We start from the raw sequence: 13,763 nt of genomic DNA, 5'->3' as shown, positions 1-13,763 counted from the left end.
CCTCGGAATACTGCAACACGTAACTCAGTTCCTGACTCCCCAAAGTCTGTCTACCATTTACAAGGCACAAGTCAGGTGCGTAACGGAACACTCCACCTTTTGCCTAGATGTGTGCAGCTCCAACACAAAGCTTGACAGCATCCACCGTAGCCCACTTGATTGGTACTATATCCACAAGCATCACTCCATCCACCGATGACACTCGGTAGCAGTGTGTACTATGTAGAAGATGCACTGTAGAAATTCACCAGAGACTTAATCAGCACCTTTTAAACCCACGAGAAGACAAGGACAGCAAATACACATGAATACCATTACCTGCAAGGCTCCCCTCAAGCCGCTCACCATCTGAGTTGAAAACATATCACTCAGTGTCACTGAGTCAAATTCCTGGAATTCCCTCCCTACAGGCATGGAGAGTCCACCTTTTTCATGTGAACCGCTGCAGTTCAAGGAGGCAGCTCACCACCACCTTCAAAGGAAATTGGGCAATAAATGCTAGCTGACCAACAATACCCACATCCTGCAAGCGAATAAAACAAATTATGGAGCACTGAACAAAACTGCAGCAACTAAGTGAGTGCTCAACTGCACTTGCCAGGCCAGTGACCTCCATCACCTTGACAATTACGTCCTAATATTTTCCCCCCCAACTTTGGACTCTTAGGAGAGCCTGCAGCTGTTGTCTTGGTAAAGCCTTTGACCTCACTTGGGGAAGCCCTGGCTTAGAAATACATGGCTAGCAAATGCAAGGAAATACTGCAAGCATTGTCATGAAGCCCAGGTCCCACAAATTAAAACGTCAGGGTGAGCCAGTAGAACCTCCTCTTGTAGAAAAATAGAAGATACCCTCATTAACTTGCCAGCCAAACATGTTTGAGGTTCTCCTGGGAAGGAACATATGTTACTATGCATGTTTGTGCATACACTTATCAGTTAAATTAATAGATCACTTTAAGGAACATACAAAACATTGGTAATACCAACAGATCAAATAGTTACATCTTCCTGAAAGGAAACAGTCTGTCTGCACTTCGTCACCATTGTGGAAGACATTTCCAAATCTATTCAGTGCAATTAGCAGATGACCTTTGGGTTGCTAATCCAGTCTTATAACCATGAGGCCAGCTCTAGATGTGTAATCAAGTTATTTCTTCTTCCCTTTCAGCTGAAGCACAGCTAACCCCACCATAATTAGACATCAACTTAAAATGCAGCACAGAAGTCACTTGAAATTTCTACACAAGTGTTTGTACGCATTTTTTGGTTTCAAATTCAAAAAAGACAAGTGTTAGGTTTCAGCCATAAGAAAGCTGTCCCAAGTCTTGATGCTTGTATCTTGATCAACTTCACTTTTGTTACATTTCTTTATATAGTGTGCCATGAAAGCTGCCAAGCAATTGCAATTACAACTATCCTTCAATCTCAAATTCTCGCATTTAAATAGGATTACTTAAATATTTTACAAATCCGAATAGTCACATGATATGTATGAAGTTTAATATTAAGCATTAAAAGTGTTTACTAAGCATTGAGTTTCTTTGCAATATGATTTCTTTTTAAGCATAAAACTTTCTGCACAAGCAGCTTGTTGTTTCCATAACCGACAGTTAGCTAATTAGGGGAGAAAGGAATGTTACTTGTGCTTAGTATGATTACTTGAATTTTACAGAAAAAATGATGATAAGTACTAATTCAAACTTTACCCAATTTCAAAGGTGATTCAGGAACTAACATTTACATGAAAGACTTGTTATGACAGAAATAAATCAATGCTAGAATGATGAGGATTTACGCCAGCAGTAGATGTCCCACAGAAAGACAGATGGCATAATGAACCCAAGCTTCAACTATGAAGCATAACAAAAAAGGCACTGCCCTGTACCCATCAACTGTTCGCCAAAAGCCTCTTGACTGTGTCATCTCATGGCATTCTGCGCAACCCAGTGGGTCATGTGTAAGATGTTGGTCAACCAACAGTCTCATTACATTATATATTGCTAGATCTGTTGCTCGAAGTACTCCCTGGGTGGTTTAAGTGTAGAATTTTTATTCAATTCTATAAGAATCTTCCAGTCATTAAGTCAGACACTTGCTTGGGCTTTGGGTTTTCAAATCTGGGTCATATCACTAGGCCTCAGGTGGGCAACCTACTACAAACAAAAGTCTTAAAATCACTTCACTTCCAGATGTTTGCATTGGGGATGCTATCAAACAGGTTAGATTCAAAATCCAATTTCCTCAACTTTACTCCAATGTGACTCACCACAGATATCAAAAGATCATTCCCTACATAAAGTTATCTTTCCCCACAAATCATTACATTAAAATTTACACAAACTTGCAAATACTGGATAACTCCATCAAAACTGTCAACACTCATCCACTCCTGATCTTGTAAAATGCACAGACTTTCAAGATATTCAGAGCTGGATTTTGGCTCAAGCCCAAGAAATTATATTTGATGTGGGGTTAAAAATGTGTTTAGATTCAACCCATCACCTTACAGCACACAGGTGGATTCTAGGCTAAACCTACTGTAAGAATTCTTCAAATTTAAGAAAAAATTAACCAGAGGCAGAAACAAATGGGATAGAGCAATATGGAGCTGCAGAAACATGGACTGAATGGAGATTATTTAAACAGTCCAAATGCTATAAATGGAAGATTTAAAGTGCCCAAATACCAGAGATATTGTGCTTATGCACCTAAACTTCCAAACTGGCAGATTAGATTAGATTCCCTTCGGCCCAACAAGTCCACACCGAACCTCCGAAGGGCAACCCATCCAGACCCAATCCCCTACATTTACCCCTGACTAATGCACCTAACACTACAGGCAATTTAGAGTCAGAGATGTACAGCATGGAAACAGACCCTTGGATCCAACCTGTCCAGATATCCCAACCCAGTCTATTTAGCATGGCCAATTCACCTGACCTGCACATCTTTGTACTGTGGGAGGAAACCCACGCAGACATGGGGAGAATGTGCAAACTCCACACAGACAGTTGCCCGAGGCGGGAATTGAACCTGGGTCCCTGGCACTGTGAGGCAGCAGTGCTAACCACTGAGCCACCATGCCACCTCAACAGGTATGAATTATGAATGCTATCAGCTTAAGTGAATTCCAGACATCTTCACCAGAGCAATCGAACAGCCAAGTCATAACTTAAAGGCATCATTACCTCCATCTCCTTGTCACAGTGTCTTTTTTTGTAAAATCATTGACTTACAAGTGAAGTGATAGTTTACAGTTCAAATATCTCATTTTGATATTAAATCCAATACACTGTCAGATAAAGTCATCAATTTCTCTGAAAAGCTTCACCCTAGGTTTGGGAGATGGGGAGAACAGTGTTTATACATTATCATTAAAGTGTCTGCATCTTCTGTTGTATTGAAGAAAATTACTTATTCACAACACCAACATATTCAGTTTCTAAAATTTACTCTCCTTTTGCCCTTTGTGCACAGTGGGATTTAGTCTGGTCTTGTTGAAGGTTCATGAGATTACCAGTTTACACCTGTTTTCAAAACTCTCCAAAGAGTACACAAAGGTTTTCAGCTACTACAACTGCCCAAATATCCATTTCAATTCTTCAATGTGTGATCTGCTATATATTATGATTATTCCTCATTACAGTTCTTAACCAAACTTACACATTGTTGGAATTTATACTTCACTGCTTCTCAAAAAGTAGTATTGAGAAAGTGTGATTTTATATTGTTAACAAGAATCTATATGGAAATTTCACAGAAATGTAAAGCAGTAATTTAGTTAAATGGAACAAATGAGCTCTGCTCGCTTCCAACTGGAATATGTTTAATGTGAAGAACAAGCTGACAAGTCAGTTATCTGCTCCACCTTAAAAACTGGAACACAGAAAATTACACCACCTTGCAGCGAACTTGGAAAGCCCCAGGATTCAGCTGTACAAGTTGGCTATTCTGTAACTAGCCTGAAACTGAAATGATACAAGATGACCTTCTCCAGATGGTCTCATGGCTATTTTTTTTAAAAAGTTAGACATTGTTCCCAATGCAGTCCTGGGAAACAGAGGTACAGTACAACACTGCTCAATACAGCGATCACATAACCACATATCAACACAGCGAGTGACAAATAAATATTCACTCAATCCTTAAGAACGGCAAGGATAAATATTTCAGGCACCATTGGCATATAGGTGACAGGCCACAGTTGCATCGCTACCCCGCACTGTGCTAGTAGTAACAAACAGCAATGATAGTGACCTTTCAAATACAAAACACTGGCTTCACACAAGGTTGAAGCTGTACCCAAATACCGGAAGGTCAATATGCTGAAATTGTCTTGTAACCCTTACCCAAATGCCCTTTGTGGTTAAACCAGAGTTGCAGTCAAAGCTGGGGCTCTGCAACATAGATTGCAATACAACAGTTGGTCACTGAATCTGGGGGTTGGGGGTTAGGAAGAGATTGGAGATTGGCACAGGGTGGAGCAGAGTTGTGTATTGCGAGAGAGATGACTAAAACACTCAGTCATAGAAGACAATGCTACAGCTGAAGGCATTAAATCAGATTCCATAGTGCACAAATCAATAGCAGTCCCCATATTAAAATAAAAACCACCAATAAAGTACTTTCAATTTTATGATTATGTTGCTACAAAATTTGGAAAAGCTGCATGATCCCTTCAGTTAGAACTAGCCATTCTCCCAAATTAAAAATAACCATTGTCTTACCAGACCAAAGGGCTGCTCTCTTTCAATAGAGAGGATAGTCACTTAAGTTAAGAGTCACCTTACCGCTCAGCTGGTGTGGGAATTGAACCCATGCTGCTGGCATCATTCGATCACAAACCACTGACTAGCCAACTGAACCAAACTCAGCCCCTTGTCTGTTTGCAAATTAATAGGAAGACCTCCACTCACCCATCTAGAGTATAGCATTAGTTCTGGCCACCTCAAATTAGGAAAAATGCAATGACATTAGAGTGGACCCAGAGAATATTCATGGAACTTGTTGCAAAGGTGAGGTGCTAAAGCCACACAGGTTAGAAAAGCAAGGTTGTTCTCCTTGTAGAAGACCATGATGAGATTTGACAGAGGCATTCAAAGCACAAGGGCTGTGGATAGAGTGGAAAGACAGAAACCAATCCTACAGACGCAGGATTAAAGAACTGGAGGTGACCAATTAAAGATGCACAGCAAAACAAAAAAGCAATAGCCTAGAGTTAAACAGAATGATGCAGCGACTGGCTAGGATCTGAAACATACCAAGTGTGAAGGCAGATTAAGTTATTGCTTTCACACGAGAATGGGATCATCGGAAAAGGAAAAAATTGCAGGGCAGAAAAGAAGAACAGTGGCATACAGTGAACTATTCTCAAAGAGCTAGTATAGACATCATGCGAAATGGTCTCCTCTGCTACATACATTCAATGGCTCACTTCTAAAGAGCTTTTCATAACTACAGAAATGAACCAAAGACAAAGGAGCTTTAAAATATAGCTGTAGTAATGTCAGAAATTTGATAATTTGCATATCTTCTCTCATGAAATTTCAATGAGAGCTCATTCATCTGTGACTTTCTAAAGTACCAAAACCCATTAAAGACTTCTTCATATGCTTCAGCAATGTCACCCTGTGCTCTTCCAATTCTAGCCTCCTGCACATTCCCAAATTTTATTAGCCCACTACTAGAAGCTCATCTTCAGTTGGATAAGTTCTGGAGCTGCCTCCTAAAATTTCTCCTCCTACATGTTCCTTAAAATAATTATCCTCATGTTGTGGCTTTGTTTAAAATTTTACTTTGTCATGCTGTGAACCACCTTGGGCAGGAAAGAGATACAAAACTGCTAAAAGCAAATATTGCAAGACTGTCTAGCATCCAGGAATGGTTCCAAATTGGTCTCCCATTACTCTGAAAAAGCCTTCAATAACATACAGCTGGATTTCAACTTGAATTGTGTTAAATAAAGTCCATATTTATTCCAGTAAATACAGTACACAAACTGTTTCACTACCACAAGAACAAAATCCAGCACTTCAGCTTTTAACAGCTGCAGCAAATATGCGTGGGAACAAAGTGTTACAACCAGTAAATATTTAGTATGGTTAAACAAACTACTGTAGATGGTGACTGATCTCAAGAAAGGGTGGCACCATGTTAACATGGAACTCTGCAGATAAATAGAAATGTCTGCGTGCCATTTACAACTGGAACAACCCCACATGCAGTTTATGGATATAAGCCTATCTTCACTCCAAAGAAAGTTCAACTGGTTTACGTTTATTTACTTGGACTTTAGCACAGCCTTTGATAAGGTTCCGCATGGTGGACTAATTCGGAAAGTTAGATCAAATGGGCTCAGGGTGAGCTTGACAATTAGATACAAAATTGTCTCCTACCATAATATAAATGAATGAGAATATAAGAGACATGGTTACTAAGTTTGTGGATAACACCAAAATTGGTGATATAGTGGACAGTGAAGGAGGTTATCTAAGGTTACAAAGAGACAGACCAACTAGGTCAATGGGCTGAGCAGGAACAGATACAGTTTAATTTGGAGAAGTGAGAGGTATTGCATTTTGCTAAAACAAACAAGGGCAGAGCCTATACAATTAATGATGGGACACTGGATAGTGTTGTAGAGCAGAGCCCTAGGGGTTCAGGTATATAATTCTTTAAATTTGCATCAGAGGTAGACAGGGTGGTTAAGAAGGCAGTTAGCATATTCGTTACTCATACCTTTGAGTATAAGAGTTGGGATGTCATGTTGAGGATTTACAAGACAGTGGCGAGGTTTCTTCTGAAGTACGTATCAAATTCTGGTTGCCCTGTTATAGGAAGGATATTATTAAACTAGAGGGGATTAGGAAGAGATTTACCAAGATGTTGCCAGGTCTGGAGGGTTTGAATTGTAAGGACAGGCTGGGGCTATTTTTCCTGGATTGTAGGAGGTTGAGGGGTGACCTTATGGTGGTTTATAAAATCATGGGGGCATAGAGGGGGTGGGGAAAAAAAGTTCAAAACTAGAGGGCATACTTTTCAGATGAGGAGAAGATACAGTTTAAAAAGGACATAAGGGACAACATTTTTACACAGAGTGGTTAGTGTGTGGAATGAACTGCCAGAGGAAGTGGTGGATACAGTTATGTTTAGGAGACACATGGATAAGTACGTGAATAGGAAAAGTTTTGGAGGGATATGGATCAAAATGCAGACAAGTGGGGCTGGTTTAGTTTGGGAACATGGTCAGTGTTTGACTAGTTGGACCAAAGGGTCAGTTACCATGATATTTTGCAGATTGCACCCTATCCAATAAGCAACTGAATGGTCAATCAGCTGTTTTGGCCATACTTTCACATTAATTACATTCTATTGCCAGTTCAGTCCAAGATCTCATTTTGAACTTGAAACAATAAGCACAACTAAAAACTGATTTCCTCTTTCAGCAATGCTGGCAAAAGCTGTCATCCTACTGCAGCACACAACCACCAATAAACAAATGTGCAGCATATTAGGAAGACAGTGATTTTGCAGAAATATTGGCACCTAAAATGAGAGGTCAAAAGCCTCTGAAATGAGAAAATCTGAATAATGGGCTGATTAAAGGAGTTATTCTGCAGGTGTGTGTTGCAATGACTTCCCATACATCTAATTTTGATATTAACCTTGCTCAGCTGCCTTACGAATCTCTTGTTCGATACCTGAATTAACAAAATATTTCATTTTCTCATCTTGCACATTTTTTGAAATGATTACCCAAGGGATCGTCTTCAACTTAGCTCACTGGTTTCTTTATGGAAAAGAAACATCACATGTCAAAAGCCTATAGATTCTCACAGCTGGAAGCATATTACTTGGACACTTCCACATTCATTTTGACAGCTTCACCAGCTCCAAACACATTCAATGCAGTTACTGTACATACATAATATGCCGTAAAGGAAGCTATTATATTGGCATCTGGTTACAGTTGGATTATTTCTATTAAACTTGCCTGAATTAAGCTTTCTTCCCAAAACACTCCTACCCATTTATTTCACTCTTGCAATCAAAATGAACAAACTGTACCAATACATTTATTTTTACTCTGAATGGTAGAGACAATTTATAATTTCAGTGCTAGGCTCCTGTTTCTTAAAGATTTAGTCTGATTTAATAAAGATAGATAACACTGCTTCAAAAAAAAAGGAACCTGCAACCCCCTACACAGTTGCTATTAAGACACCTAACTATTTCACAACCAGATTTAATAATAAGACAGAGGACTTGAAAGCCACTCTTCTGCTGTATTGAGTAAAGGTCATTATCAAACACTGCAGAGGCAACTTATCCTGAGCTGAACAATTCCATTAACCACATATTTGGCAAAACGATTTGGAGGATCCCCAGAAATCTTCAAAGTAACCACTCTGGACCCAGAAATTATAGCTACATAAGCAACACCCTTTAAAAAGGTTGCAATTAAGTGCCAATTTTGAAACGTTGTGTATTCTATGAAGTCTCAAGTCATCACAAGTCAACTACATTGTTAACCTAAAAAAACGTTCATTTTCTCTCACTCAGTGCTTCTAGATAATCTCTGCAGTTAACAACAGTTCAATTCAAACGTGTGTACGCTGCTGATAGAAACTGACGCCAGCCTGATCAGGCTTTTCATTGCTACGGTCTGAACAGCGTTCGAAACCTGAGAGAATTAACAAACAACAAAGAAAAACATGCAATTTACTCCACAAGTTGCAGCTAACATTGCAACTCCAGGCTCTCTCATTAAGGGGAGGCACCCATGTGGGGGCAGTGAACACGGGGGGGAAAAAAAAACAAGTGGGAAAGCAAACAACATGCAAACCGAGATTGTTAAACTAGATGCTGCTAACGTACACAGGGAGGGAAGGACAAGGGGATTTGGGACAACCATCAGTTCAGCTGCATCATTAAGGCAGCACCTCTCCAAAACAAATTAAAGATTAAACACCCCGAATAAAACTTATTGTCCCCGTTTGCAATGTTTGGCTGAGATTAATGCGCCGCTGCTCTCTACTGAAGGTGTTTATGTTGCTGGGGCCGGGCAGCAGGTGCAGGTACCTTTGCTGACGGGAGATGTGCAGCAGGAGGTCGAGTAACTGCCTTTCCTCTCCCCGGATGGGGCCGACCTCCAGGCCGCCTCTGGCTCCCCCGGCCCGGGGCCGGTGCTGGTCGAGGTGGTGACGCTGTGGAAGGCGCTGCGGCTCCCCGGCGGTGAGACGGACGGAGCCGGGGACGGTGCCGAGGAGGAGCCGGGGGCCAGCCTGGCGCCGACGGGGGGATTGCTGCTGCCGCCGGCCGCCCGCAGCTGAAAGGGGACGGTGGCTCGGAGCGGCTGAGGGCGGCTGGAGGTCGGGGAGCCGCTGGGCCGCACTCGCGGCGCCACTTGCGAGGACATCGCCGATCGACGGGACTCGAAAACAATAAATAGCGGCGGCTCTTCAGCGACCCCCTCCACCTCCTCCTACCCCAACAGCTCCCAGAGAGTGAATCGAATCCACTCCCACCCCCCTCTGCTCTCACACAGCACATCAACACTCACTCGAACTTTCCCTCAGCCCCAGCACCAACGCCCCGCCCCTTTACTGCCTCCTCTCGCCTCTCACTGGCCGTGCCTCCGCCGCCTCACACTGCGATTGGCCTGGCTCCCCGTCCCTCACGCCCGCTGTGACCAATCGCAAGGGGCCGATGGCACATTTCTGGACGGCTGCCAGGGATAGGAGACGCGGATTGGCGGTGTGGTGCGAGGGCGGGGCCGTTCCCGGAGATCTCCCTCTTGATTGGTGAGTGCCGACGTTACTCGAATCTGTCACCGATATCGATAGGATGAGGCTCGGTGGGGGGGGGGGCTCCATGGCAACGCCAAGTAAGTGACGTCACAACCAGGGCCTCGCGGTCATGTGACTGTCTCTCCCTGGGTTTTACTACAGCATTTGACGTCACAGCAACAATAAAAATAATGAAAAACTCCTTCTATTTCTCAATGAGTTGCGAATCAAAAAGGCTGCTGCCGGGCGCATTGCAATGCCATAAACTGGTGTGCGAATGATTTTTGTTTCTCACTGCATTCTCTTCACTTGTTTTTGCTTTAACTGTCTCTCTCTTCTACGGCAACTTTGATATTCTCCTTTTCCTCTCATCCCCTGCCGGTTAGTGCGACAAGGTTTGGAATAAGGTCACCATCGTCAGATGCAATGCACCGATGCACATCTTGAGCCGCAGGAGTTAGAAAGCAGGTGAATTGGGCAATCTTGCAACTGGAAAGGCTACGGTCCAGGCACTGGCCAAACCAGCTCTCTAAAGCATTGACACTAGGTGTTTTCTGGATCAAAAGAGTTAAGCATACTTGCTGGTGTATCCATATGTTTGGAGACCTGAACACCAATGCCTGCCCTTGTTGAGCTCACAGTGAATCATTTCTGAATATTAGTTGGAAATTTAGTCTCTTTCCAGCTGAAAAAGACAAATTTGATATGAGTCTGTCCCTGATAAATATTCTGAGTCACTCAGTATTGCTATCAGATGTGCTCTGCAGTGGATTCTTGCCTACGCTGGCAGTATCATGTTGTCTTCGTTTACAATGTGTAAACTGTTGTGTGGCTGGACAAATGGGCTGACCAGTAGCAAACAGCATTTATTAATGAAAAGTGTGAAGTGATGCATTTTCGGAAGACTAACATGAATGGTAAGAACCGAGGATGTACAGAGGTCAGAGGGATCTTCATGTGGTGTGCATAGATCTCTATGAAGGCAGCAGGACAGGTAATAGGGTGGTTAAGAAGGCATAAGGGATTTTTGCCTTTATTAGTCAAGATGTTGAATACAAGAGTCATAGAGATGTGCAGCACGGAAACAGATCTTTCGATCCAAGTCGTCCGTGCCGACCAGATATCCCAACCCAATCTAGTCCCACCCAGCACCCAGCCCATATCCCTCCAAACCCTTTCTTAATAATGTAATTGTAATAGCCTCCACCACTTCCTCTGGCAGCTCATTCAAAACACGTACCACCCTCTGTGTGAAAAAGTTGCCCCTTAGATCCCTTTTATATCTTTCCCCTTGGACTCTAAACTTATGCTGTCTTGTTTTGGACTCCCCATCCCAGGGAAGAGACTTTGTATATTTATCTTATGTATGCCCCTCATGATTTTATAAACCTCTGTAAGGTCACCCCCAGCCTCCAATCCTCCAGGGAAAACAGCCCCAGCCTATTCAATCAGTCTCCATAGCTCAAATCCTCTAACCCTGGCAACCTTCGTGGAAAGCTTTTCTGAACCCTTTCAAATTTCACATCCTTCTGATAGGATGAAGACCAGAATTGCACGCAATATTCCAAAAGTGGCCTAACCAATGTCCCGTACTGCCGCAACATTGACCTCCTAACTCCTGTAGTCAATAGTCTGACCAACAAAGGAAAGCATACCAAACATCTTCTTCACTATCCTATGACTGTGACACCACCTGTGATGTTCAAGGAGCTATGAACCTGCACTCCAAGGTCTCTTTGTTCAGCAACACTCCCTAGGACCTTACCATTAAGTGTATAAATCCTGCATTTCCCAAAATGCAGCACCTTGCATTTATCTAAATTAAACTTTATCTGCCACTTCTCAGCCCATTGGCCCATCTGATCAAAATCCCATTGTAATCTGAGGTAACCTTCTTCACTGTCCACTACAGCTCCAGTTTTGGTGTCATCTGCAAACTTACTGATTATACCTCTTATGCTCACACCCATTTATATAAATGTCGATAAGTAGTGGACCCAGCACCGATCCTTATGGTTCCACTGGTCATAGGGTTCCAGTCTGAAAAACAAACCTCCACCACCACCCTCTGTCTTCTACCTTTGAGCTAGTTCTGTATCCAAATAGCTAGTTCTCCCTGTATTCCATGAGATCCACCCGTGCTAACCGGTCTCCCATGGTGAACCTTGTCAAACACCTTACTGAAGTCCATATAGATCACATCCACCACTCTGCTCTCATCAATCCTCTTTGCTACTTCCTTTAAAAACTCAACCAAGTTTGTGAGACATGATTTCCCATGCACAAAGCTATATTGACTATCCCTAATTACTGAGGAGAAAGTGAGGACTGCAGATGCTGGAGATCAGAGCTGAAAATGTGTTGCTGGAAAAGCGCAGCAGGTCAGGCAGCATCCAAGGAACAGGAGAATCGACGTTTCGGGCACAAGCCCTTCTTCAGGAATTACTCCTTGCCTTTCCAAATACATGTACATCCTGAGCTTGGGGGACTGGAGATGTACAGAACATTAGTTAGGCCATGGCTAGAATACTGTGCAGCTATGGTACCCACACTATAAGAAGGATGCGATTGCAGGAGAAGGTGCAGAGAAAATTCACCATGATATTGCCTGGATTGGAGTGATTCACCTATGAGGAGAAACTGAGTAGCCTGGGGTTATTTTCCTTAGAGCAAAGAAAGCTGAGGGGGATCTTGATTATCATGTACAAAGTTATGAGAGACATAGATAGTGGAGATAGGAAAAATGTTTTACCCTGAGTAGAGATATCAGGAAGGTGGCATAGTTTTAAGATAAGGAGCAGGATGTTTAAATGGGGATTTGAGAATTATTTTCTTTCCGCAGAGGCTGGTAGATATCTGGAACTCACTGCCTAAAAAGGTGGCAGGTTCAGGAATCCTCAAGACATTTAAGAAGCATTTAGTAGAGCACTTGAAACTCCATACCACACAAGGCTGTGGGCCAAGTGCTGCAAAATGAAACTACAATGATTAGATGCTTGATTACTTAAAACACAATAGGCCAAATCACCTTTTCCATTTTGTGAAATCTTTGTGACTCACGTCTAAACGTGAGTGGGTGGCACAGTGGTTAGCACTGCTGCCTCACAGCGCCAGAGACCCGGGTTCAATTCCCGCCTCAGGCGACTGACTGTGTGGACCTTGCACGTTCTCTCCGTATCGGCGTGGGTTTCCTCCAGGTGCTGCGGTTTCCACCCACAGTCCAAAGATGTGCAGGTCAGGTAAATTGGCCACGCTAAATTGCCCGTAGTGTTAGGTAAGGGGTAAATGTAGGGGTATGGGCGGGTTGCGCTTCGGCGGGGCGGTGTGGACTTGTTGGGCCAAAGGGCCTGTTTCCACACTGTAAGTAATCTAATCTAAACACTCCACTCCTGTCAGTCTGTACACATGCATTGCATACATACTCTTTTAATTGTGCAGGTCTCTTAATGGTATGTATATGGCTGTTGTTGGCTGTTCGTCTCATCCCAGCTTATACCTAGAGTGATCTTCCTTCTCCCGAAAGCATCATTCAGTGGTGAGTGTGGTTACCATGGTAACTGTAGTTGCTGATCCACCTCCATTGCTGAAGACCAGTTAGAACTCTGGAATAGATGGTCATTCTGTACTTTGTATAGGTGGTGCAACCTCATCTTGTGATTAACTGCCTATAGGGAAGGCATAGCTTCTCTATTTACAGAGACATCTGTAATTTTAAATATATATCTGGGCGCTTTCACATTCATCACATATAATCGAGGTGACAACTGTTAACGCAAGTTGCCATGTGGGCTGACTCTTGTTGAAAGCTCTGAAATTTTGCATTCTGGTTGGCTCTCCAGTGTTCAGCTCTTACTGATACTTGGCAGTTTTATCAAAGTGAAATTTGACTTTCTGTTATTTCTCTTTGATTTTGTTAAGCACATTTGTTGCTACTCCTAGCTTCAGCTGTTATTTTTTGCTATCAAAAAACAGTTT

General features: G+C 42.6%; 1 protein-coding gene across 2 annotated transcripts in view; it reads right to left on the bottom strand.

The window, feature by feature from the left end:
- Window positions 1-9,524, bottom strand: part of LOC140465845 (glucocorticoid-induced transcript 1 protein-like) — a 63,847-nt gene extending 54,323 nt beyond the window's left edge. The window contains exon 1 of one of the 2 annotated variants that reach the window (XM_072561685.1): window positions 9,082-9,524. In XM_072561685.1, coding sequence (XP_072417786.1) covers window positions 9,082-9,418 — 337 coding nt within the window. In that variant the 5' untranslated portion in view covers window positions 9,419-9,524. The remainder of the gene's footprint in view (window positions 1-9,081) is intronic. The other variant, XM_072561684.1, reaches the window with a different exon arrangement.
- Window positions 9,525-13,763: the final 4,239 nt, after the last annotated feature.

This window comes from Chiloscyllium punctatum, chromosome 42, assembly GCF_047496795.1.
Source record: "Chiloscyllium punctatum isolate Juve2018m chromosome 42, sChiPun1.3, whole genome shotgun sequence".
NCBI classification, from domain to species: Eukaryota; Metazoa; Chordata; class Chondrichthyes; order Orectolobiformes; family Hemiscylliidae; genus Chiloscyllium; species Chiloscyllium punctatum.
Note: the sequence above shows the minus strand (reverse complement) of the source record. Positions and strands in the feature narration are given on the sequence as shown.